We start from the raw sequence: 27,521 nt of genomic DNA, 5'->3' as shown, positions 1-27,521 counted from the left end.
TAATTTCAAATTTCATCATTATACTGACTCAGAAATTGTGCAGATGGTTGTAAATCCACAGCAACAACAAGCCAGCGGAGGAGAAAGCTGTGATGAAAATGAGGAAGATGTAGCAGAAAGTCTCTATTGGTAGATTAATTAAGTGTATTCTAACTGTAATCCAGCACACTACAGGTCCCACTGGTACCGGATTAGTGATGGTCGACCTGTGTTGCATTCTGGAGAGAGGAAGAAGTAGAGAGCATATCAAGGAAATATTCAGCCCCAGGGAATCAGAAGTCAGGAAAAAAATAACATCTAGAGCATTATTGATCATACATTTTAGGATTGTTATAGTGTATACTGCAACAATTGCAACAATGATCTAGCAACAAACCACCAGCTGGACAAACAGAGATGCATCTTAAACATTCTAAATACAAGAAACATCTGAGGGACACTTGAAAACAAATAAATTTAATACATTTATTTAGTATCACAAAAGTGCAGACTTCCAACCAATATAGTTAGCTAAAACAGGTGCAATACTTGAAACTTTTCTAATTTAGATGAAGCTTCATTAAACAATGAAACTTGTAAAATTTGATCACAGGTGGATGAGAATTGATTATTCCAAACCATATTTTCCAACAAGTTCTTCCACCTTGGCAATGTAAGCTTCCATTGCTGCATCCTTACTCATTCCTTTTCTGGAGTTCCAGGCATCCCACTTGGCCTTCCCTGTGAAGTCCAGCATACCTGGCCTCTCTGTCGAGTTTAAAAATAAGAGTTAAGAATAAATGCCAACACCATGGCTGGAACAATTCACAAATAACTCACCGTACCACGGGTGAGGTTCGAACCCGTGATCAGTCACGAAACTCCAGACCGACGCATTAGCCACCGGGTCAGCCAGCTACAATAAGATTCATCCAACTAGGTATATTTGTACACCAGTACACCTAGTTGGATGAATCTTAATGTGGCTAGCTGGCCCAGTGGCTAACACGTTGGTCTGGAGTTTTATGACTCTGATCGCGGGTTCTAACCCCACCCATGGTATGGTTTGTTTGCAATCGTGTCATTACGATTTCATGAGTCACAAATAACTCATTTGGAAGGAAACTTATGACCATTTTGGTCAGTCCTGGATCACTGTCGGGTCAAATGAAGGAAGTCTTGTTTAATGGAAAAAAACAATGTCAACTGTCACAGCAAAAATGGGACTGATAAAAGACTGCCAAGCCAGTCTATCAAGGTGTCAAAGATACAAAATAAATGACAATATTTTTCTTTTGGGGTCACCCAGTCTTCATGGGGAACTTTGATATGTTTCAAAGTTACACTGCTGGCACAAACATTTGTTGCAAGTTTTACTAAAGTCAGTTTTGATTGTTTTTCACTCATCTGAGGCAAAGTTACCCTGATTGTTGCACAATCATGTTATTGCAGAGTGGTCTGACAGCTTACATAACCACCTCAGCCATGCTCAGTATTATAATCAAAACTAAGTATAACACACACGGGTCACACAACGCTGTCAGTCACGCTGCTTGGTAACAATCTGAACCTCAAACTCCAAATTCACTTTTGTTCCATCTGAGTGATGAAAAATTTTATTTAGAACTATGAAATCGTTTTTCTTATCTACAATGTTGTATCATTGGTTAATCTGAAGAATGTAATTATTAAACAACAATTTTAAAAAGTGATAATACTCGCTGATGAGGAATCATCATAAAATCATGCATCATATACGTAACACTGTAGACGGGGAAATATTGGGAGTCGCGGGAAATATTAGATCCATGGGGAGGGGGTCATACAGCGCCTTGGAAACAGGTGGCAGCTAGCTTCAAGAAATGTGAATAAAGTAATATTACAACAGGCACCAGGAAGCACTAAATCTGTATGAGTTATACTGTACAGTGGCAGAATGGGAGGCATCAGGTTTGGTTGGAAGAGGGGTGTTTATATCTAAGTGCTAAACCCACAAGGATTAGAGACTGGGGAACAAAAACATGAGCACTGCAGTAGGCCCACTGACCCACACTTGTTAAGTCAAACCCTTCTCTTATCTATCAAACCTGTTTTTAAAACTTATAAAAGGTTTTAACTTCAATAACTCTACAAAGCCGTTTATTCCACTCAATAAATACCTAGTCACTACCTTCCTATATCTTTCTAACTCGAAATTTATCCTGTTTGAATCCATTCGAGTTTTCTTGCTTAACTGACCTTAATGACCTATTTACTTTTATGTCTGTCTTCCGCTTGTATCTTTATCTTTGATATATTGTATCTCTGAGGAGTTTCAAGAGCTTTCTTACTCTCACAGTCTAGTCCTGAGTCTGGTACTTGCCCGATCAACCTGGCTGTTGCTGCTGATGACCCACTGGCCCATGTATCTACCACAGCCTGGGTGATCTGGCATTATATTTAAGCCTCATTCTCTCAAGAGAATAAGGAATTTATTTAGGTACAGATACACAAGTACAATATCATACATAATAATGTGTGATTTACCCATCAGGGTAACCAAGTCTGGCAAAAGTGACTTATTTCCTCCGGGGTCTTGTAATATCTTATGTAATGGAGGGTAATCAGATTTACAGGAACTTGTAAGGGAAGATACCTCCACTTTCCTGGATCAACACCATCTGAGCAACATCAAGACATATGTAACCCCTCTCCCTCATCCTTGAAGGGAAAACCTTGAAAAACTGAGCATTTGATAATTCATCAAAATAGCTGTACTAAACTAGTACAGTAAGGCCCTTTTATAGGGAGGATCCTGGATGCCAGTGCTCTTGATCCAAAGAATTTACTCACACCTTATGGAAAGAGTCACTGACTTTTTGGGTTATGCTAGGTAATTTACAGATGCTAAATTACATATGATAACTGCACTTACATGTACCTGTACCTCTGATGAGTTTTCAGTTTTTCCGAGAGTATTAAAACCACCAGACGAGCCTGACCACAGGCCAGGCTCGTCTGGTGCCTGGCCACGGCCTGGCTCGTCTGGTACCTAAATGAACTGTATTAACTTTCCTTAGAATCAAATACATGTACTTCTTTATTCTCCAGCACAGTTAAGCCTCATTACATTCCTGGAGAGTACCAAGTGTACTCAAGGTGTACAACATACCTGTATTAATATCACCAACAGTAACTTGCTTGTACACGTACAAGCCACCTGAAGAGAGTACCAAGTGTACTCAAGGTGTACAACATACCTGTGTTAATATCACCAACAGTAACTTGCTTGTACAAGCCATAAAGTTCCTTCAACTCTTCGTCATTTGGTTTAGTTTTCAGCTTCTTCACCTTCTCAGCAGCTTCATTGAAATCCTGAAAGACAATTAAGAACCTTGATACAAAGTCACTTAAAAACTACAACAATGTTACTTTCAAATACAGCCTCTCCTTATTTAATGACGGAGATAGGGACCCAAGACCCTGTCGAATTTATTGCTAAAAGAGGAGCATACTATAATGGTAGTTGATTTGTGTCAACCATCTTTGATGTTGTTTTAATGTCACCTCTGCGCCATTTATAACATTTTTAATATACAGTGGACCCCGCATAACGATCACCTCCGAATGTGACCAATTATGTAAGTGTATTTATGTAAGTGCGTTTGCACGTGTATGTTTGGGGGTCTGAAATGGACTAATCTACTACACAATATTCCTTATGGGAACAAATTTGGTCAGTACTGGCACCTGAACATACTTCTGGAGTGAAAAAATATCGTTAACCGGGGATCCACTGTATTTTTAAATGTTCATACAGCAGTGTACTGTATATTGTAATAAACAGAATTGAGGAAACCAGCCCTAATATACATTATTTAGGTATAAATACTGGTCAGTGAGCCCAATGTAAGTCTGAGGCATCGGTAAACGAGTACGTACATCACTAAGTGAGGAGAAGCTGTACTGTAAATCAGGTGTACAAATACATATATACACAGTACTGTATATGTATATACATACAGTACTATGTATACATATTACTACATTTGGTAAGAAATTATATAGTGCACTGTACATATATTGCACAAGCTTGTACGTAATATGTATAGAGAAATACTCAAGTTTTTCTTTTAAAATCTGGTAATTTAAAGAGAAGGGGTTACTAGCCCCTTGCTCCTGGCGTTTTAATCACCACCTACAACATGCACGGCTTACAAGGGAAGAATTCTTTTCCACTACCCCTGATGAACAAAATACAGTGGACCCTCGACCAACGATGGCATCGATTAACGATAAATCTGACTAGCGATACATTTTAACGCAAAAATTTTGCCTCGACTAGCGCTTAAAAACCCGACCAGCGCTATTCGTTCTGTACCATACACGTCCACTTTGGCCTGAGCGCGCCTCACTTGTCCCTTTGGTGCCAGTGTTTACAAGCCAGCCAGCCACCGTGGTCGCTTCCAAACATACAACTGGAACATTTCATATTATCACAGCCTTTTTAGTGATTGCACCTGCAAAATAAGTCACCATGGGCCCCAAGAAAGCTTCTAGTGCCAACCCTACAGCAAAAAGGGTGAGAATTACTATGGAGATGAAGAAAGAGATCATTGATAAATATGAAAGTGGAGTGCGTATCTCTGAGCTGGTCAGGTTGTATAATAAACCCCAATCAACCATCGCTACTATTGTGGGCAAGAAAACGGCAATCAAGGAAGCTGTTCTTGCCAAAGGTGCAACTATGTTTTCGAAACTGAGATCGCAAGTGATAGAAGATGTTGAGAGACTTTTATTGGTGTGGATAAACGAGAAACAGATAGCAGGAGACAGCATCTCTCAAGCGATCATATGTGAAAAGGCTAGGAAGTTGCATGACGATTAATTAGAAAAATGCCAGCAACTAGTGATGCGAGTGAATTTAAGGCCAGCAAAGGTTGGTTTGAGAGATTTAAGAAGCGTAGTGGCATTCATAGTGTGATAAGGCATGGTGAGGCTGCCAGTTCGGACCACAAATCGGCTGAAAAATATGTGCAGGACTTCAAGGAGTACATAGAGAGTGAAGGACTGAAACCTGAACAAGTGTTTAATTGTGACGAAACAGGCCTGTTTTGGAAGAAAATGCCAAGCAGGACGTACATTACTCAGGAGGAAAAGGCACTCCCAGGACATAAGCCTATGAAAGACAGGCTTACTCTTCTCATGTCTGCCAATGCTAGTGGTGATTGCAAAGTGAAGCCTTTATTGGTGTATCACTCTGAAACTCCCAGAGTGTTCAGGAAAAACAATGTCCTCAAGGCTAATTTGTGTGTGCTGTGGAGGGCAAACAGTAGGGCATGGATCACTAGGGACTTTTTCTATGACTGGTTACATCATGCATTTGCCACCAATGTGAAAAATTACCTAATTGAAAAGAAATTAGACCTTAAGTGCCTCCTGGTATTAGACAATGCCCCTGGTCATCCTTCAGACTTGGCTGAGTGACTTTCTAGGGACATGAGCTTCATTAAGGTGAAGTTTTTGCCTCCTAATACCACTCCTCTCCTGCAGCCCATGGACCAGCAGGTTATTTCCAACTTCAAGAAACTGTACACAAAAGCTCTGTTTGAAAGGTGCTTTGTAGTGACCTCAGAAACTCGACTGACTAAGAGAGTTTTGGAAAGATCATTTTAGCATCCTCAATTGTGTAAACATTATAGGTAAGGCTTGGGAGGAAGTAACTAAGAGGACATTGAACTCTGCTTGGAAAAAACTGTGGCCAGAATGTGTAGACAAAAGGGATTTTGAAGAGTTTGAGGCTAACCCTGAGAATCCTATGCCAGTTGAGGAATCCATTGTGGCATTGGGGAAGTCCTTGGGGTTGGAGGTTAGTGGGGATGATGTGGAAGAGTTGGTGGTGGAGGACAATGAAGAACTAACCACTGATGAGCTGCTAGATCATCTTCAACAGCAAGAGGCCAGACCTGAGGAAACTGCTTCGGAGGAGGGGAGAGAGAAATTGAAGAAGTTGCCTACTTCTAAGATTAAGGAAATGTGTGCAAAGTGGCTTAAAGTGCAAACATTTTTTGATGAAAATCACCCTGACACAGCTATTGCAAGCTGTGCTGGTGACTATTACACTGACACTGTTGTGAAACACTTTAGGAAAGTCATAAAGGAACGAGAGGTACAGGCCTCTATGGACAGATATGTTGTGTGACAGAAGTCTAGTGACTCTGAAGCTGGTCCTAGTGGCATTAAAAGAAGAAGGGAAGTAACCCCAGAAAAAGACTTGCTGCCTCAAGTGCTAATGGAAGGGGATTCCCCTTCTAAACACTAACACCATCCACACTCTCCCCTCCTCCCATCCCATCAATCATCACCAGATCTTCAATAAAGGTAAGTGTCATGTAACTGTGCATGTTTTCTTAAGTTTGTGTGTATTAAAATTAATATTTCATATGGTAAAAAATTTTTTTTTTTTCAATACTTTTGGGTGTCTTGCACGGATTAATTTGATTTCCATTATTTCTTGTGGGGAAAATTAACTTGACTAACGATAATTCTGACTAACGATGAGCTCTCAGGAACGGATTAATATCGCTGGTCGAGGGTCCACTGTACTTGTATATACACAGTGGAACCTCGGTATACGACCAGCTTCCTACTGGAACAAAGGTCAGCACTGGACCAAACAAATACGACCTCCCAGAACTTCGCTGTAAACTATTTCATGTTTCTTCGCATTTTTTGGTGACTTTTCTTTTGTATTATTTGTACAAATAAGTCACCATGGGGCCTACCATGATTTTTTTTTATATTTTATTTAAAATACACTACATTACAACAATGGACCCTGTAACCAAGGGTGAAATACAATTAAATCATAAAACATACAATGTTGCACCATACCGGCATACACAGTTTACCTATAACCCAATACAGTGGACCCCCGCATAACGTTGGCACCGCACAGCGTTAAATCCGCATAGCGATGCATTTTATCGCTAAAATTTTGCCTCGCATAGCGCTAAAAAATTCGCTCAATGCGATTCGTCCGAGACGCATCCATGCGGCCTGAGCCAGCCTCACTTGTTCTGCCAGTGGCATTGTTTACAAGCCAGCCTCCGCGGTAACATTCAAGCATACAATCTGAACATTTTGTATTATTACAGCCTTTTTATAGTGATTTCACCTGAAAAATAAGTGACCATGGGCCCCAATAAAGCTTCTAGTACCAACACTACAGGAATAAGGGTGAGAATTACTATGGAGATGAAGAAAGAGATCATTGCTAAGTATGAAAGTGGAGTGCATGTCTCCGAGCTGGCCAGGTTGTATAGTAAACCCCAATCAACCATCGCTACTATTGTGTCTAAGAGAACGGCAATCAAGGAAGCTGTTCTTGACAAAGGTTTAACTGTGCTATCGAAACAGAGATCGCAAGTGATAGAAGATGCTGAGAGACTGTTATTGGTGTGGATAAACGAAAAACAGATAGCAGGCGATAGCATCTCTCAAGCGATCATAAGTGAAAAGGCTAGGAAGTTGCACGAGAATTTAATTAGAAAAATGCCTGCAACTAGTTGTGATGCGAGTGAATTTAAGGCCAACAAAGGTTGGTTTGAGAGATTTAAGAGGCATAGTGGCATACATAGTGTGATAAGGCATGGCGAGGCTGCCAGTTCGGACCAAAAAGCAGCTGAAAAATATGTGCATGAATTCAAGGAGTACATAGACAGTGAAGGACTGAAACCTGAACAAGTGTTTAATTGTGACGAAACAGGCCTGTATTGGAAGAAAATGCCAAGCAGGACCTACATTACTGAGGAGGAAAAGGCACTCCCAGGACATAAGCCTATGAAAGACAGGCTTACTCTTCTCATGTGTGCCAATGCTAGTGGTGATTGCAAAGTGAAGCCGTTATTAGTGTATCACTCTGAAACTCCCAGAGCATTCAGGCAAAAGAATATCCTCAAGGCTAATTTGTGTGTGCTGTGGAGGGCAAACAATAAGGCATGGGTCAATAGGGACTTTTTCTATGACTGGTTACACCATGCATTTGCCCCCAATGTGAAAAATTACCTAACTGAAAAGAAATTAGACCTTAAGTGCCTCCTGGTATTAGACAATGCCCCTGGTCATCCTACACACTTGGCAGAGCGACTTTCTGCGAACATGAGCTTCATTAAGGTCAAGTTTTTGCCTCCTAATACCACTCCTCTCCTGCAGCCCATGGACCAGCAGGTTATTTCCAACTTCAAGAAACTGTACACAAAAGCTCTGTTTGAAAGGTGCTTTGCAGTGACCTCAGAAACTCAACTGACTAAGAGAGTTTTGGAGAGATCACTTTACCATCCTCAATTGTGTAAACATTATAGGTAAGGCTTGGGAGGAAGTGACTAAGAGGACCTTGAACTCTGCTTGGAAGAAACTGTGGCCAGAATGTGTAGACAAAAGGGATTTTGAAGGGTTTGAGGCTAACCCTGGGAATCCTATGCCAGTTGAGGAATCCATTGTGGCATTGGGGAAGTCCTTGGGGTTGGAGGTTAGTGGGGAGGATGTGGAAGAGTTAGTGGAGGAGGACAATGAATAACTAACCACTGATGAACTGCTAGATCATCTTCAACAGCAAGAGGCCAGACCTGAGGAAACTGCTTCGGAGGAAGGGAGAGAAATTGAAGAAGTTGCCTACTTCAAAGATTAAGGAAATCTGTGCAAAGTGGCTTAAAGTGCAAACCTTCATGGATGAAAATCACCCTCAGACAGCTATTGCAAGCCGTGCTGGTGACTATTACACTGACAATGTTGTGAAACACTTTAGGAAAGTCATAAAGGAACGAGAGGTACAGGCCACTATGGGCAGATATGTTGTGTGACAGAAGTCCAGTGACTCTGAAGCTGGTCCTAGTGGCATTAAAAGAAGAAGGGAAGCAACCCCAGAAAAGGACTTGACACCTCAAGTCTTAATGGAAGGGGATTCCCCTTCTAAACACTAAAACCATCCAGTCTCTCCTCCTCCCATCCCATCAATCATCACCACATCTTCAATAAAGGTAAGTGTCATGTAACTGTGCATGTTTTCTTAAGTTTGTGTGTATTAAAATTAATATTTCATGTGGTAAAAATGTTTTTTTTCATACTTTTGGGTGTCCTGCACGGATTAATTTGATTTCCATTACGTATTTCTAATGGGGAAAATTAATTAGCATAACGATAATTTCGCATAACATTGAGCTCTCAGGAACGGATTATTAGCGTTATGCGGGGGTCCACTGTACATGTGACAGACAAAAGCTAACAGATACACACTAGGGATACATATAACTGAACATAGGTTATAGAAGAATCACCTACACCAATAATACAATACATTAATATACACATCCCTGACCATCTTATGAACTTTGCCTTTGAACAGCACTTACTGAACATGTACCTATATGGCTAGGCGCACAAAGAAAAAGGTACAGTGTATGTGGTACTAACCAGTAACTTGGCCTGACACTACATCAGGTCATAAACATAACTAGAGCAATTTAATAAGTACATACTTGATGCGTGCATCTGTTTAAAACCATTAAAGAACATAATGCCGTATAGTGACTTATACCGGCCTTTCCCACTTCCCTAAACAGATTACAAACTCTTACCTAATAATGGATTATTTCCCCTCCTACACACTATGCCAACGACACAACGGATATATCATACATTCCCCAGGTAATATACCTAAAACATAAGTATGTTATACCACAAGAATACAAATGCATACCCAGTCATACAATTATAAACCCGACATGTATCCAACCAAGCCCTCACCTTGCATATTAATTAATTTTATCTCTCTCAACATGATCTCAATCATGTTACTCCCTCCCCTCCCCCTCCCTGCTATACCCACCCCCCTCCCTGCTATACCCACCCCCCTCCCTGCTATACCCACCCCCCTCCCTGCTATACCCACCCCCCTCCCTGCTATACCCACCCCTCCGGACATCCTCACATTGTTGCATAAGTCAGGATCACAAGATGTGTTTGACTTTCCATAATATTATTAACAGAACCCTAAGTACCATGATATCATACCTGAATTAGTTTACAATGGGAGTCAAATCCTATCTTTTTTGCTGTACCATGCAGCGTTCTCAGACTTCTACTATTATACGCTACTACAAAGGGCCTTCTTCAGAAGGCATTAATTGACAAATATTAATTGACACAAAGTACGCATGAACTCAGAACTCCCATGCACATCCCAATTACACACAATCCTTCTCACTTGCACCTATCACACACATGCACGCCAAACCTCCTCCCACTAACATCTTTCGTTTGGCAAGCCCGTTTGGTACCCCCCCCTTTTACCGAACACTTTACACGACAATCTAAACCCACATACCTACCATGATTAGTGATAACAGCCAACCAAACAGAAAATTGGTTGGGAAGAACTTGTTCGATACTCGAACGAAGCGCCACTCGAACAGCCTTCTAGAACAAATTAAGGTCGCATACAGAGGTTCCACTGCACTGTACTGTAATATTCTTTTATAGTCGCTGGGAGACTAACAGCAAGTCATAACAAGATAGCAACAACCACTTATTACAAATATTCCCAATACAAAGATCATCGAACACGCCACGTTGTAAACTTGAGAATATCAACCATCACCAACTGCAAGTATGCAAGCTTTTTTTTACATATAGATGTCTTGTTGGACAGACAGTGACATCTATTACCAAGTCAATGTGTGGGAAACACTCAAGTAGCTATTTTATATAATGGAATACCAAGATAACTCAGCAGAAGTGAGTTTACAAGAACTTGAGGTAATGATCACATTATACTGTGTGTATATACAAGACACACTGTACTGTGTGTATACATACACACTGTACTGTGTATATACACACTGTGCTGTGTGTATACATACTGTACTGTGTATATACAAGACACTGTACTGTGTGTATACATACACACTGTACTGTGTATATACAAGACACACTGTACTGTGTGTATATACAAGACACACTGTACTGTGTGTATACATACACACTGTACTGTGTATATACACACTGTGCTGTGTGTATACATACACACTGTACTGTGTATATACACACTGTGCTGTGTGTATACATACACACTGTACTGTGTATATACACACTGTGCTGTGTGTATACATACTGTACTGTGTATATACATACACACTGTACTGTGTGTATATACATACACACTGTACTGTGTGTATATACACTGTACTGTGTATATACATACTGTACTGTGTATATACATACACTACTGTGTATATACATACACTACTGTGTATATACATACACTACTGTGTATATACATACACTACTGTGCTGTGTATATACATACGCACTGTACTGTATATATACATACACACTGTACTGTATATATACATACACACTGTACTGTATATATACATACACACTGTACTGTATATATACATACACACTGTACTATGTGTATATACAGTGGACCCTCGACTAACGCTATTAATCCGTTCCTGAGAGCTCATCGTTAGTCAAGTTAATTTTCCCCATAAGAAATAATGGAAATCAAATTAATCCGTGCAAGACACCCAAAAGTATTGAAAAAAAAAAATTTAACACATGAAATATTAATTTTAATACACACAAACTGAAGAAGACATGCACAGTTACATGACACTTACCTTTATTGAAGATCTGGTGATGATTGATGGGATGGGAGGAGGAGAGACTGGATGGTTTTAGTGTTTAGAAGGGGAATCCCCTTCCATTAGGACTTGAGGTGGCAAGTCCTTTTTCGGGGTTACTTCCCTTCTTTTAATGCCACTAGGACCAGCTTGAGATTCACTGGACCTCTGTCGCACAACATATCTGCCCATAGAGGCCTGTACCTCCCGTTCCTTTATGACATTCCTAATATGTTTCACAACATTGTCAGTGTCACCATTAAACACTTGTTCAGGTTTCAGTCCTTCACTGTCTATGTACTCCTTGAATTCCTGCATATATTTTTCAGCTGCTTTTTGGTCCAAACTGGCAGCCTCACCATGCCTTATCACACTATGTATGCCACTACGATTCTTAAATCTCTCAAACCAACCTTTGCTGGCCTTAAATTCACTCACATCACCACTAGTTGCTGGCATTTTTCTAATTAAATCATCATGCAACTTCCTAGCCTTTTCACATATGATCGCTTGAGAGATGCTATCTCCTGCTATCTGTTTTTCGTTTATCCATACCAATAACAGTCTCTCAACATCTTCTATCACTTGCGATCTCAGTTTCGAAAACACAGTTGCACCTTTGGCAAGAACAGCTTCTTTGATTGCCGTTTTTTTGGCCACAATAGTAACGATGGTTGATTGGGGTTTTGTGTACAGCCTGGCCAGCTCGGAGACATGCACTCCACTTTCATACTTAGCAATGATCTCTTTCTTCTTATCCATAGTAATTCTTACCCTTTTTGCTGTAGGGTTGGCACTAGAAGCTTTCTTGGGGCCCATGGTGACTTATTTTGCAGGTGCAATCACTAAAAAGGCTGTGATAATATGAAATGTTCCGATTGTATGCTTGGAAGCGACCGCGGTGGCTGGCTGGCTTGTAAACACTGGCCAGAAGTGGACGCGTCTCAGACGGAAGGAATAGTGTTGGTCGAGTTTTTTAGCGCTAATCGAGGCAAAATTTTTGCGATAAAATGTATCGCTAGTCAGATTTATCGTTAATTGATGCCATCGCTGGTCGAGGGTCCACTGTATATAGACGCTAGCTGTAAACCACAGAATTAATTGCTTTAAGAGTAAACTATCAATGTTACAATACTGCACACCAGTATGGGTTAACAATGTCTCGTGATAAAAAGCTGAGAGCGTAGCAGAAGGGGAATACCTTGCTATTTTAACTGAATACAGTGGACCCCCAGTTCACGATATTAATCCGTTCCTGAGAGCTCATCGTAAACCAAAATTATCGGAAAGCGAATCAATTTTCTCCATAAGAAATAATGGAAATCAAATTAATCTGTGCAAGACACCCAAAAGTATAAAAAAAAAAAATTTTTTACCACATGAAATATTAATTTTAATACACACAAACTGAAGATTACATGCACAGTTACATGACACTTACCTTTATTGAAGATCTGGTGATGATTGATGGGATGGGAAGAGGGGAGAGTGTGGAAGTTGTTAATGTTTAGAAGGGGAATCCCCTTCCATTAGGACTTGAGGTATCAAGTCCTTTTCCGGGGTTACTTCCCTTCTTTTAATGCCACTAGGACCAGCTTGAGAGTCACTGGACTTCTGTCGCACAACATATCTGTCCATAGAGGCCTGTATCTCTCGTTCCTTTATGACTTTCCTAAAGTGTTTCACAACAGTGTCAGTGTAATAGTCACCAGCACGGCTTGCAATAGCTGTGTGAGGGTGATTTTTATCACCCTTTTCACAAATGATTGCTTGAGAGATGCTACCTCCTGCTATCCGTTTTTCATTTATCCACACCAATAACAGTCTCTCAACATTTTCTAACACTTGTGGTCGCTCTTTCATAATCACAGTTGCACCTTTTGCAAGAACAGCTTCCTTGATTGCCGTTTTCCTGCTCACTATAGTAGAGATGGTTGATTGGGGTTTACTATACAAGCTGACCAGTTCCGACACACGCACTCCACTTTCGTACTTTGCAATTATCTCTTTCTTCATTTCAACAGTCATTAGCACCCTTGGTCTCGAAGGGTTGGCACTAGGAGTTTTCTTGGGGCCCATGGTGACTTATTTTTCAGAAACAAGCACCAAAAACAGTGATAATATGGAATGTACCGAATGTATCCTTAGATGCGCGCACACTGGCTGGCTTGTAAACACTGGTACACACGGGGAAGTTCAGGCCACAAGTGAACAAGTCTCGTACGAATCGTATCGCATACCGGGTTTTGTATCGGGAAGCAAGGCAAATATTTTTCGATCAAATGCATCGGCAACCGAATTTATCAGATACCGGTAACATCGGGAACCAGGGGTCCACTGTGTTTAATACAAATACGTATACTAGCACAGAACGATGCTATAAATAGAATCAACCTTACATCTTCATGCAGTTTTCCCCTCCTAGGAGGTGCCATCACGTTATATATAATCTTCACTTGAAAATATACAACTGTTTCATTGTTCAATGCTTTATCAAACTTACACTATCCTTATCAAGTTGCTACCATCATGAAGAATTCACTTTTATTACCATACATAAATTAATTACAAAGCATGAAAAACTATTCAAAGTATTGTCTATAAGCCATATCCATTACAGTGGACCCCCGCATAACGATGGCATCGCATAGCGATTTTTCCGCATAACGATTACTTTTATCGCAAAATTTTTGCCCCGCATACCGATTAAAAACCCGCATACCGATTTTCGTCCGAGACGCGTCCAATGTGCCCTCACATGTGCCGGCCGTCCCATTGTTTACCAGCCAGCCTCCGCGGTAACATCCAAGCATACACTCGGAATATTTCGTATTATTACAGTGTTTTCGGTGGTGTTTCTGGAAAATAAGTGACCATGGGCCCCAAGAAAGCTTCTAGTGCCAACCCTGTGGTAAAAAGGGTGAGAATTAGTATGGAAATTAAGAAAGATTTTGAAGGGTTTGGGGCTAACCCTGAGAAGCCTATGCCAGTTGTGGAATCCATTGTGCCTACTTCAAAGATTAAGGAAATGTGTGCAGAGTGGTTTGAACTGCAAACCTTTATAGATGAAAATCACCCTGACACAGCTGTTGCAAGCCGTGCTTGTGACTATTTCAATGACAATGTTATGGCCCATTTTAGGAAAGTCTTGAAGAAACGGGAGGTACAGAGCTCTATGGACAGATTTGTTGTGCGACAGAGGTCCAGTGACTCTGAAGCTGGTCCTAGTGGCATTAAAAGAAGAAGGGAAGTAACCCCAGAAAAGGACTTGCTACCTCAAGTCCTAATGGAAGGGGATTCCCCTTCTAAACAGTAAGAAGATAATGCTCTCCCCTCCTCCCATCCCATCAATCATCACCAGATCTTCAATAAAAGTAAGTGTCATGTAATTGTGCATGCCTTTTTCAGTTTGTGTGTATTAAAATTAACATTTCATGTGGTAAAAAAAATTTTTTTTCATACTTTTGGGCGTCTTGCACGGATTAATTTTATTTCCATTATTTCTTATGGGGAAAATTAATTCGCATAACGATTATTTCGCATAACGATGAGCCCTCTTGCACGGATTAAAATCGTTAACCGGGGGTCCACTGTATTTGCAAGAGTTGGCAAATTTAGACGAGCAGGTAATTATGCCCACTAGGGAGGCCAAGCCCATGATGACACTCTTCAGGTCACTTGTTCTATCTAGGCTGGAATATTGCTGCACACTAACAGCACCTTTCAAGGCAGGTGAAATTGCCGACCTAGAAAATGTACAGAGAACTTTCACGGCGCGCATAACGGAGATAAAACACCTCAATTACTGGGAGCGCTTGAGGTTCCTAAACCTGTATTCCCTGGAACGCAGGAGGGAGAGATACATGATTATATACACCTGGAAAATCCTAGAGGGACTAGTACCGAACTTGCACACGAAAATCACTCACTACGAAAGCAAAAGACTTGGCAGACGATGCACCATCCCCCCAATGAAAAGCAGGGGTGTCACTAGCACGTTAAGAGACCATACAATAAGTGTCAGGGGCCCCGAGACTGTTCAACTGCCTCCCAGCACACATAAGGGGGATTACCAACAGACCCCTGGCAGTCTTCAAGCTGGCACTGGACAAGCACCTAAAGTCAGTTCCTGATCAGCCGGGCTGTGGCTCGTACGTTGGTTTGCGTGCAGCCAGCAGCAACAGCCTGGTTGATGAGGCTCTGATCCACCAGGAGGCCTGGTCACAGACCGGGCCGCGGGGGCATTGACCCCCGGAACTCTCTCCAGGTAAACTCCAGGTAATGGGTCATGGGGGCAATGATCACTACAGCTATTAATACAGGAAGACAACAGCCTTAGAGGGTATAGAATTCCATATTCTCCCATATTAGACAATGGGGAAGGAAAATCAAACTTCTAGGTCGTACTTCATGCAATACTGAGAAATTCCCTTTTACAAGTAGCAGTGAAACAATGGAAATATATTAGAGGAGGAAGCAGCAAGTGCTGCAACCATAGGAAATGTTAAATTATGGCCATACAGCCTCTCCTTAGTTAACGATGGAGTTCCAGTCATAAGACCACATCAGTAAACAAATTTGTCACTAAGTGAGGAACATACTATAATGGTAGTGGGTTTGTGTCGGCCATCTTTGATATTGTTTTAATATCACCTTTGCACCATTTATAACATTTCTGGAATATTTTTTAATGTTTATACAGTAGTGTACTGTATATTGTAATAAACAGAAGAAATCAGCTCTAATATACATTATTTAGGTATGCATACTGGTCAGAGAGCCCATCGTAAGTCCGAGTCATCGGTAAATGAGAACGTTGCTAAGTAAGGAGAGGCTGTATTAAAACTGTACACAATGAACATAGAGTGCTTGGGAGTTAACAATTGTAGGTGGCATCCTGGGGAAGGACGTATATCACCCTTGGCAGACAAAGCTGCATGGCTTGGCTTTCCTGGGTTATTAACCCTCTGGACAATATACTAAGAACATACGAAAGAAGGAAAATTACAGTAGGCCTGTTAGCCCATACTTGGCAAGTTCTTTACAATACCAACCCACCATGTACTTTATCTTTGGCAAGGCCTCTTAGATTATGCTGCTCAGTTCTGGTCTCCATATTACAGAAGGGATATAATACGATGGAAAATATACAGAGAAGGTGACAAAGTCAAGTCTATGTACAAGAAACCTTTCTAACAAGAATTAATTTATAATCTGCAAAGTGTACAAATACAAATCAGGAACACCTGGAGTATACCTGGAGAGGTTTTCAGGGATCAGTGGCCCTGCAGCTGCATAAAATACACTAACATGCTAAAAATACCCAACCAAGAACGGAAATGCAGCAATGAATTAAAGTTGGCCAAATTTAGATTAGAAATAAGGAAGTACAGTAACCATTGATTTAATCGAACAAAATCTGCTACATCACTACAGTGGAACCTCCGAACTTGAACACCTCCCTACTTGAACAATTTGGTATTTGAATGCTGTATTAGGTAAAAAAAAATCGCTCGGTAGTCTACCGTTTGCTCGGCACTCGACCAAACAAATATGACCTGGCACTTGACCAAACAAATATGACCTGGCACTCGACCAAACAAATATGACCTGGCACTCGACCAAACAAATATGACCTGGCACTCGACCAAACAAATATGACCTGGCACTCGACCAAACAAATATGACCTGGCACTCGACCAAACAAATATGACCTGGCACTCGACCAAACAAATATGACCTGGCACTCGACCAAACAAATATGACCTGGCACTCGACCAAACAAATATGACCTGGCACTCGACCAAACAAATATGACCTGGCACTCGACCAAACAAATATGACCTGGCACTCGACCAAACAAATATGACCTGGCACTCGACCAAACAAATATGACCTGGCACTCGACCAAACAAATATGACCTGGCACTCGACCAAACAAATATGACCTGGCACTCGACCAAACAAATATGACCTGGCACTCGACCAAACAAATATGACCTGGCACTCGACCAAACAAATATGACCTGGCACTCGACCAAACAAATATGACCTGGCACTCGACCAAACAAATATGACCTGGCACTCGACCAAACAAATATGACCTGGCACTCGACCAAACAAATATGACCTGGCACTCGACCAAACAAATATGACCTGGCACTCGACCAAACAAATATGACCTGGCACTCGACCAAACAAATATGACCTGGCACTCGACCAAACAAATATAACCTGGCACTCGACCAAACAAATATGACCTGCTGGAACTTGGCTGTAAACTAGTTCATATTTCTTTATATTTTTTGGAGCTTTTTTATATTTGTATAAATAAGCCTAAGATGATCAGTGATAACAGCCAACCAAAAAGAAAATGGATTGGGAAAAATATAGTTTGAGTACCAAGGTTGTCCTGTATGTTACAATGTTGTTATAATCACAGTAACATTATCTTATTGCTGGGATGATAACATAATCAGCCCAGGTAGTAATAACGTTCATTTCTGTATACAGTACCTGGAGTATACCTGGAGTTTACCTGGAGAGAGTTCCAGGGGTCAATGCCCCCGCGGCCCGGTCTGTGACCAGGCCTCCTGGTGGATCAGAGCCTGATCAACCAGGCTGTTGCTGCTGGCTGCACGCAAACCAACGTACGAGCCACAGCCCGGCTGATCAAGAACTGACTTTAGGTGCTTGTTCAGTGCCAGCTTGAAGACTGCCAGGGGTCTGTTGGTAATCCCCCTTATGTATGCTGGGAGGCAGTTGAACAGTCTCGGGCCCCTGACACTTATTGCATGGTCTCTTAACATGCTAGTGACACCCCTGCTTTTCATTGGGGGGGGATGGTGCATCGTCTGCAATGCATTTTGGGCAACAGATCAAAAGGCTTAAATGTTACTTATGATCTAGACCAACTATTAAGTAGAAATTCTTGAACAGTTAACTACAATCACAAGTAAAATAAAGAAAAATAAGAGAATTACATAGTAAGTCATTCAAAGATGTTCACTTATATAGTGACTGAAAAGACAACCCTAGTGGAAATAAAATTTACTGGTTATCCTAGTTAATTTATACTGTGTATGATAATCGCACTTGTGTACCTGTACCTAAATAAATTTATTATGAAGATACAGCAAGGTACTTAATTACAACAAAATAATATGGAACAAGATCTACTATATTAACCTTTAACCCTTAAATGGTCAAAACGTATATAAACGCTCACCTGTGCAGCGCCCCGAATATTTTGAGAGAAAAAAAAGTTTTTTTTAATAGTAAATAAGAGCACGTGGTACCCTAGCGTCCCCATTTTTTTTCATATGGCGCACACTGAGTGCGCACACCCATTCTTTCACGTCTAGGCGACTCAGACCTATCGTGCCAATGTTGGATGAATGACAAATGAAACGTATATATACGTTTGGGGCGCTACGCGAGAGAACGTATATATACTTTTGGACCGTTTAAGGGTTAAAGTGCGAGTTTACTGTACTGGTTTGCTAAAATACCTTTACTAATAATAATAATAATAATAATAATAATAATAATAATAATAATAATAATAATAATAATAATATTTTTATTTACTACAAGTAAATGTGCATACAAGGTTTACAGACCATAGCTGACATTAATGACATACTACTACATGTATATAGAAAGCTGCTTGTTATGCTGAGCATTTCAGGCAAATTAGGTCAGTTTTGTCTCAGGATGCGACCCACACCAGTCCACTAACACCCAGGATGCGACCCACACGAGTCCACTAACACCCAGGTACCAGTTTTACTGATGGGTGAACATACACAACCAGTGTAAGGAAACCACGTCCAATGTTTCCACCACTTCGCCGGGAATCAAACCCAGACCCTCACCGTGTGAAGCCAGAACTTTTGCCACCAAGTTTCAAGAGTTTCACTACTCTCGGAGCCTGGCCATGGGCCAGGCTCATAGTTATAAATTAGCAGAAACTCCCATGTAATCACATGGGGATCATTAATACAAGCTGGATGGGTGTCCAAGTGGGTGTGAACTGGATCTGCCTAGCATGGGACAATTTTCCTACTGCAGTGTTCCATTCTTTTGATGTTAATATAATGTCTTCTACCAAAAACTGGTGCCCACCATCTCTTGAACCACATCTCAACTATTCTCAACCCCCCTCCCACATATACCTTTAACAGGACCCGTGGCCTGGCAGCAACGCTCTTGCTTCATACGCTGAAGGGGTCTGTGTTCGATTCCCAGCCAGGGTGGAAACATTGGGTGTTTCCTTACACCTCTTGTCCCGTTCACCTAGCAAGTAGGTACCTGGATGTTAGTGGACTGGTGTGGGTTGCATCCTGGGGGACAAAATTCAGGACCCCAATGGAAATAAGAATCTTCAATGATGCACTGCCTTTCTTGGGTTATCCTGGGTGGCTAACACTCTGGGGTTAAAAATCCGAACAAACTCTCATCTTACCCGACCTATCTCTGTACTTGCTCGGAAAAGATTATCATAACTTTCCAGCTATCAATTTTATAGTCAAATTTATAGTGTAATGATTGTAACAGTAACATTTTTTCGTTATTCATGTTGACTCGCCTGACACTATCCCATTAAAGTGATTATTCCATCAGGGTCCCCAGCCTGTTAGTTGCTACACTAGGCCTATCATGTCTGCTGACTCCTTCACGTGACAGTGTATTATATCTACTGCACTAGGCAAGTTTTGACCTTATGGCCCAACACCCTTGTAGGTTTAGCACTTAAAGACTAAAGATATTTCTTTGCAAATGTTACAATGTGTAATTACAATTTTTTATTCAAGTACAAAGGAAGCCACTACCATGCCGGGGCACTTCAGATTCAAGGACCCCAATGGAAATAAAATAAATCTCTCCAATGACACATTGACTTTCTTGGCTTAACCTGGGTGGCTTGCCCCCTAGGTGTTAATCAGCGGGTGTGGGCCGCATCCTGGGGGACAAAATTAATGCACCACAATACAATATCGGCAGCAAATTTTTTTAGCATAAATGGGGAGAAATCAGGGTGGGGGCACGTCACAATGTTCCACAGGGGTCAGTGCTGGGCCCTTCGTTCACAATTTACATAAATGACACAGATGAGTATAAGGTGTCCCGTAGATCGATCACTAGCGCACTCAGCTCATACGCTGAGGTCTGGGGTTCGAATCTCCTCCGGTACAGCTGGAAAACTTAAGGCACATGTTTCCATAAGACACCTGCTGTCCCTGTTCACCCATCAGTAAAATGGATACCTGGGTGTTAGCGGACTGGTGTAGGTCGCATCCTGGGACAAAAACTGACCTAATTTGCCCAAAATGCTCAGCATAACAAGGGTCTTTCTACATAGTAGTATGTCATTGATGTCAGCTAAGCCTGTATACCCTGTACATGTACTTGTAGTTAATAAAGATATTATTAATAAATAGTAGCACAAGCACATTTGCCAATGACACCAAAATAGGCCGGCCAATTCAGTCTAATGAGGACATTAGTGTGTCCAGGATGACTTGAATAGTGTGATGCAGTGGTCAGAGAAGTGGCAGATGCAGTTTAATATAGACAAATGCAAAGTTCTAAATGTTGGACAGGAAAACAACCATGTCACATATAAACTAAATAATGTAGATCTTAATATTACGGACTGCAAAAAGGATTTAGGAGTTCTGGTTAGCAGTAATCTGAAACCAAGACAACAGTGCATAAGTGTTGGCAATAATAACATTAAGAATGACAAAGATGATCCAATGTATCAGAAATCTTCACTATGAGGATAGACTGAGGCCCTGACTCTGTACTATGAGGATAGACTGAGGCCCTGACTCTGCACTATGAGGATAGACTGAGGCCCTGACTCTGCACTATGAGGATAGACTGAGGCCCTGACTCTGCACTATGAGGATAGACTGAGGCCCTGACTCTGCACTATGAGGATAGACTGAGGCCCTGACTCTGCACTATGAGGATAGACTGAGGCCCTGACTCTGCACTATGAGGATAGACTGAGGCCCTGACTCTGCACTATGAGGATAGACTGAGGCCCTGACTCTGCACTATGAGGATAGACTGAGGCCCTGACTCTGCACTATGAGGATAGACTGAGGCCCTGACTCTGCACTATGAGGATAGACTGAGGCCCTGACTCTGCACTATGAGGATAGACTGAGGCCCTGACTCTGCACTATGAGGATAGACTGAGGCCCTGACTCTGCACTATGAGGATAGACTGAGGCCCTGACTCTGCACTATGAGGATAGACTGAGGCCCTGACTCTGCACTATGAGGATAGACTGAGGCCCTGACTCTGCACTATGAGGATAGACTGAGGCCCTGACTCTGCACTATGAGGATAGACTGAGGCCCTGACTCTGCACTATGAGGATAGACTGAGGCCCTGACTCTGCACTATGAGGATAGACTGAGGCCCTGACTCTGCACTATGAGGATAGACTGAGGCCCTGACTCTGCACTATGAGGATAGACTGAGGCCCTGACTCTGCACTATGAGGATAGACTGAGGCCCTGACTCTGCACTATGAGGATAGACTGAGGCCCTGACTCTGCACTATGAGGATAGACTGAGGCCCTGACTCTGCACTATGAGGATAGACTGAGGCCCTGACTCTGCACTATGAGGATAGACTGAGGCCCTGACTCTGCACTATGAGGATAGACTGAGGCCCTGACTCTGCACTATGAGGATAGACTGAGGCCCTGACTCTGCACTATGAGGATAGACTGAGGCCCTGACTCTGCACTATGAGGATAGACTGAGGCCCTGACTCTGCACTATGAGGATAGACTGAGGCCCTGACTCTGCACTATGAGGATAGACTGAGGCCCTGACTCTGCACTATGAGGATAGACTGAGGCCCTGACTCTGCACTATGAGGATAGACTGAGGCCCTGACTCTGCACTATGAGGATAGACTGAGGCCCTGACTCTGCACTATGAGGATAGACTGAGGCCCTGACTCTGCACTATGAGGATAGACTGAGGCCCTGACTCTGCACTATGAGGATAGACTGAGGCCCTGACTCTGCACTATGAGGATAGACTGAGGCCCTGACTCTGCACTATGAGGATAGACTGAGGCCCTGACTCTGCACTATGAGGATAGACTGAGGCCCTGACTCTGCACTATGAGGATAGACTGAGGCCCTGACTCTGCACTATGAGGATAGACTGAGGCCCTGACTCTGCACTATGAGGATAGACTGAGGCCCTGACTCTGTACTGTGAGGATAGACTGAGGCCCTGACTCTGTACTGTGAGGATAGACTGAGGCCCTGACTCTGTACTATGAGGATAGACTGAGGCCCTGACTCTGTACTATGAGGATAGACTGAGGCCCTGACTCTGTACTATGAGGATAGACTGAGGCCCTGACTCTGTACTATGAGGATAGACTGAGGCCCTGACTCTGTACTATGAGGATAGACCGAGGCCCTGACTCTGCACTATGAGGATAGACTGAGGCCCTGACTCTGCTCTCTCTAGAAAGACGTAGAATTATGGGGGATATGATCGAGATGTATAAATGGAAAACAGGAATAACTAAAGGGGATATAAATAGCGTGCTGAAAATATCTGGCCAAACAGGACTCATAGCAGTCTACCTGAGGGCATTCCAGGGCCTCAGGTCCATGACCAGGCCTCAGGTCCATGACCAGGCTTTAAATTTTAAAAATTCAGCTTCAGGAAGGATATAGGAAAGTACTGGTTTGGTAATATAGTTGTGGATGAGTGGAACAAACTCCCCAGTACAGTTATAGAAGCTAAAACGTTGCGTAGTTTTAAAAATAGGTTAGATAAATACATGAGTGGGTGTAGGTGGGTGTGAGTTGGACCTGATTAGCTTGTGGTAATAGGTCTGATGCCAGTGTTCCTTAAGTAGATGTGACCTGACCTGACTAGGTGGTTTAAGCCGGGAGGTGACTTGGACCTGCCTCGCATGGGCCAGTAGGCCTGCTGCTGTATTTCTTACTTATGATGGACTGTTACTGGGTTATCCTGGGAGATTAACACTCCCATGTTAAAAATACAACAAAATCTTACCAAGGTCTACAACAATCATTTATTGTCAACTGTTGTACTAGGCCTATCCTAATGTCTGCTGCACTAGGCATATCCTAATGTCTGCTGCACTAGGCCTATCCTAATGTCTGCTGTACTAGGCCTATCCTAATGTCTGCTGCACTAGGCCTATCCTAATGTCTGCTGTACTAGGCCTATCCTAATGTCTGCTGCACTAGGCCTATCCTAATGTCTGCTGTACTAGGCCTATCCTAATGTCTGCTGTACTAAGCCTATCCTAATGTCTGTTGCACTAAGCCTATTACATCTGGCTACCACACTCGACCTAACATCTGCCACACTAGGCCTATCCTAACATCTGCTGGCTGGCACAATAAACCTATCCAAACATGTCACACTAGATCTAACATCTGCCGGCTGACACAACATCTGCCGGCTGACAACATCTACCGGCTGACACAACATCTATCGGCTGACAACATCTGCCGGCTGACACAACATCTGCCGGCTGACACAACATCTGCCGGCTGACACAACATCTGCCGGCTGACACAACATCTGCCGGCTGACACAACATCTGCCGGCTGACATAACATCTGCCGGCTGACACATCTACCGGCTGACACATCTACCGGCTGACATCTACCGGCTGATAACATCTGCCGGCTGACAACATCTACCGGCTGACAACATCTACCGGCTAACACAACATCTACCGGCTGACAACATCTACCGGCTTACTTGATAACATCTGCCGGCTGACACAACATCTGCCGGCTGACACATCTACCGGCTGACACAACATCTACCGGCTGACAACATCTACCGGCTGATATCTGCCGGCTGACACAACATCTACCGGCTGACACAACATCTACCGGCTGATAACTTCTACCGGCTGATAACATCTGCCGGCTGACACAACATCTACCAGCTAACAACATCTACCGGCTGATAACATCTGCCGGCTGACAACATCTACCGGCTGACAACATCTACCGGCTGACAACATCTACCGGCTGATAACATCTGCCGGCTGACACAACATCTACCGGCTGACACAACATCTACCGGCTAACATCTGCCGGCTGACACATCTACCGGCTGATAACATCTGCCGGCTGACACAATAGACCTATGCTAACACCTGCCACACGGCCTATGCTAACACCTGCCACACTAGGCCTAACACCTGCCACACTAGGCCTAACACCTGCCACACTAGGCCTATGCTAACACCTGCCGCCTAACACCTGCTGCCCGGCCCAAGAGCTACATATTAACCAATAAGTTAAAAATACAATATTTTTTCAATATTAACATAATTAACAATGTTAATTAACCTCCTAAACTAAGTTAATAATTACCATTATAAAGCTGTAAACCCGTATGGGTCCTATAACCTGGATCAACATAATTACTGAAGTGATAATTATCCTAATTAAGGTAATTAACTGCAACCAAATGTATACATAATATACATGGATAATATACATGGATAATATACATGGATATACATAATATACATGGATAATATACATGGATATACATAATATACATGGATAATATACATGGATATACATAATATACATGGATAATATACATGGATATACATAATATACATGGATAATATACATGGATAATATACATGGATAATATACATGGATATACATAATATACATGGATATGCATGGATATATATAATATACATGGATAATATACATGGATAATATACATGGATATATATAATATACATGGATAATATACATGGATAATATACATGGATATATATAATATACATGGATAATATACATGGATAATATACATGGATATATATAATATACATGGATAATATACATGGATATATATAATATACATGGATAATATACATGGATAATATACATGATATATAATATACATGGATAATATACATGGATAATATACATGGATATATATAATATACATGGATAATATACATGGATATACATAATATACATGGATAATATACATGGATAATATACATGGATAATATACATGGATAATATACATGAATAATATACATGGATAATATACATGGATAATATACATGGATATACATAATATACATGGATAATATACATGGATATACATAATATACATGGATAATATACATGGATATACATAATATACATGGATAATATACATGGATATACATAATATACATGGATAATATACATGGATATACATAATATACATGGATAATATACATGGATAATATACATGGATATACATAATATACATGGATATACATAATATACATGATGTATATACATTATGTACGTATAGAGATATATACACTATACATGGGTATACACAATATACATGGAGATATACACACTATACATGGGTATACACAATATACATGGAGATATATACACTATACATGGGTATACACAATATACATGGAGATATATACACTATACATGGGTATACACAATATACATGGAGATATATACACTATACATGGGTATACACAATATACATGGAGATATATACACTATACATGGGTATACACAATATACATGGATATATACATAAAGGCTGGTGAGTCAGCCATGTATTGATCTGTATAAATATTCTGGTATATACAAGTTGTGAGGTATACATGGTGAGGTATACATGGTGTGTGTGTTATACATGGTGGAGTATACATGGAGGTGCGGGTATACTTGTTCTAGAGCCATGTTGGAGGTGGAGTGGAGGAGTTGATGGAGGGAGTCTTGACTGTTGGAGGTGTGAGGGAGAACTGAGCCAACCAGCCAGGCCAGCCAGGCCAGCCAGGCCAGCCAGCCATGGTAGCCAGCCAGCCAGCCAGGCCAGCCAGCCAGCCAGCCATGGTAGCCAGCCAGGCCAGCCAGCCATGGTAGCCAGGCCAGCCAGGCAGCCAGCCAGCCAGCCAGCCAGGCCAGCCAGCCAGCCAGCCATGGTAGCCAGCCAGGCCAGCCAGCCAGCCAGCCAGCCAGGCCAGCCAGCCAGGCCAGCCAGCCAGGCAGGCCAGCCAGGCCAGCCAGCCAGGCCAGCCAGCCAGGCAGGCCAGCCAGCCAGGCAGGCCAGCCAGCCAGGCCAGCCAGCCATGGTAGCCAGCCAGCCAGCCAGGCCAGCCAGCCAGGCCAGCCAGCCAGCCAGCCAGGCCAGCCAGGCCAGCCAGCCATGGTAGCCAGCCAGCCAGCCAGGCCAGCCAGCCAGCCAGCCATGGTAGCCAGCCAGGCCAGCCAGCCATGGTAGCCAGGCCAGCCAGGCCAGCCAGCCAGCCAGCCAGCCAGCCAGCCAGCCAGGCCAGCCAGCCAGCCAGCCATGGTAGCCAGCCAGGCCAGCCAGCCAGCCAGCCAGCCATGGTAGCCAGCCAGCCAGCCAGCCAGCCATGGTAGCCAGCCAGCCAGCCAGTCAGCCAGCCAGCCAGCCAGCCAGCCATGGTAGCCAGCCAGCCAGGCAGGCCAGGCAGGAAGCCAACCAGCCAGCCAGTCAGTCAGCCAGCCAGCCAGCCAGCCAGCCAGCCAGCCATGATAGCCAGCCAGCCAGGCAGGCCAGGCAGGAAGCCAGCCAGCCAGGCAGGCCAGCCAGCCAGCCAGCTAGCCAGGCAGGAAGCCAACCAGCCAGCCAGTCAGTCAGCCAGCCAGCCAGCCAGCCAGCCAGCCATGATAGCCAGCCAGCCAGGCAGGCCAGGCAGGAAGCCAGCCAGCCAGGCAGGCCAGCCAGCTAGCCAGCCAGGAGGACCAGCTGCTGGCTGACTCTACTTAACCCCTCCCCCCCTGCCACTACCCTTTAACCCCCACCACCAGCAACTA

The 27,521-nt window shown here is 42.6% G+C and overlaps 1 protein-coding gene across 1 annotated transcript; it reads right to left on the bottom strand.

The window, feature by feature from the left end:
• Nucleotides 1-451: 451 nt before the first annotated feature.
• Nucleotides 452-27,047, bottom strand: LOC128701014 (uncharacterized). The gene is made up of 3 exons (XM_070079965.1): nt 26,406-27,047; nt 3,219-3,333; nt 452-747 (listed from the first exon to the last, which is right to left on the bottom strand). Exons 1-3 carry the CDS (start codon nt 27,030-27,032, stop codon nt 608-610), a joined length of 882 nt encoding a protein of 293 aa, XP_069936066.1. The 5' UTR covers nt 27,033-27,047; the 3' UTR covers nt 452-607.
• Between the last annotated feature and the right edge of the window lie 474 nt (nt 27,048-27,521).

This window comes from Cherax quadricarinatus, unplaced genomic scaffold (assembly GCF_038502225.1).
Source record: "Cherax quadricarinatus isolate ZL_2023a unplaced genomic scaffold, ASM3850222v1 Contig58, whole genome shotgun sequence".
Taxonomy (NCBI): Eukaryota; Metazoa; Arthropoda; class Malacostraca; order Decapoda; family Parastacidae; genus Cherax; species Cherax quadricarinatus.
The sequence above is the reverse complement of the archived record's forward strand: the minus strand, read 5'-3'. Positions and strand labels throughout refer to the sequence as shown.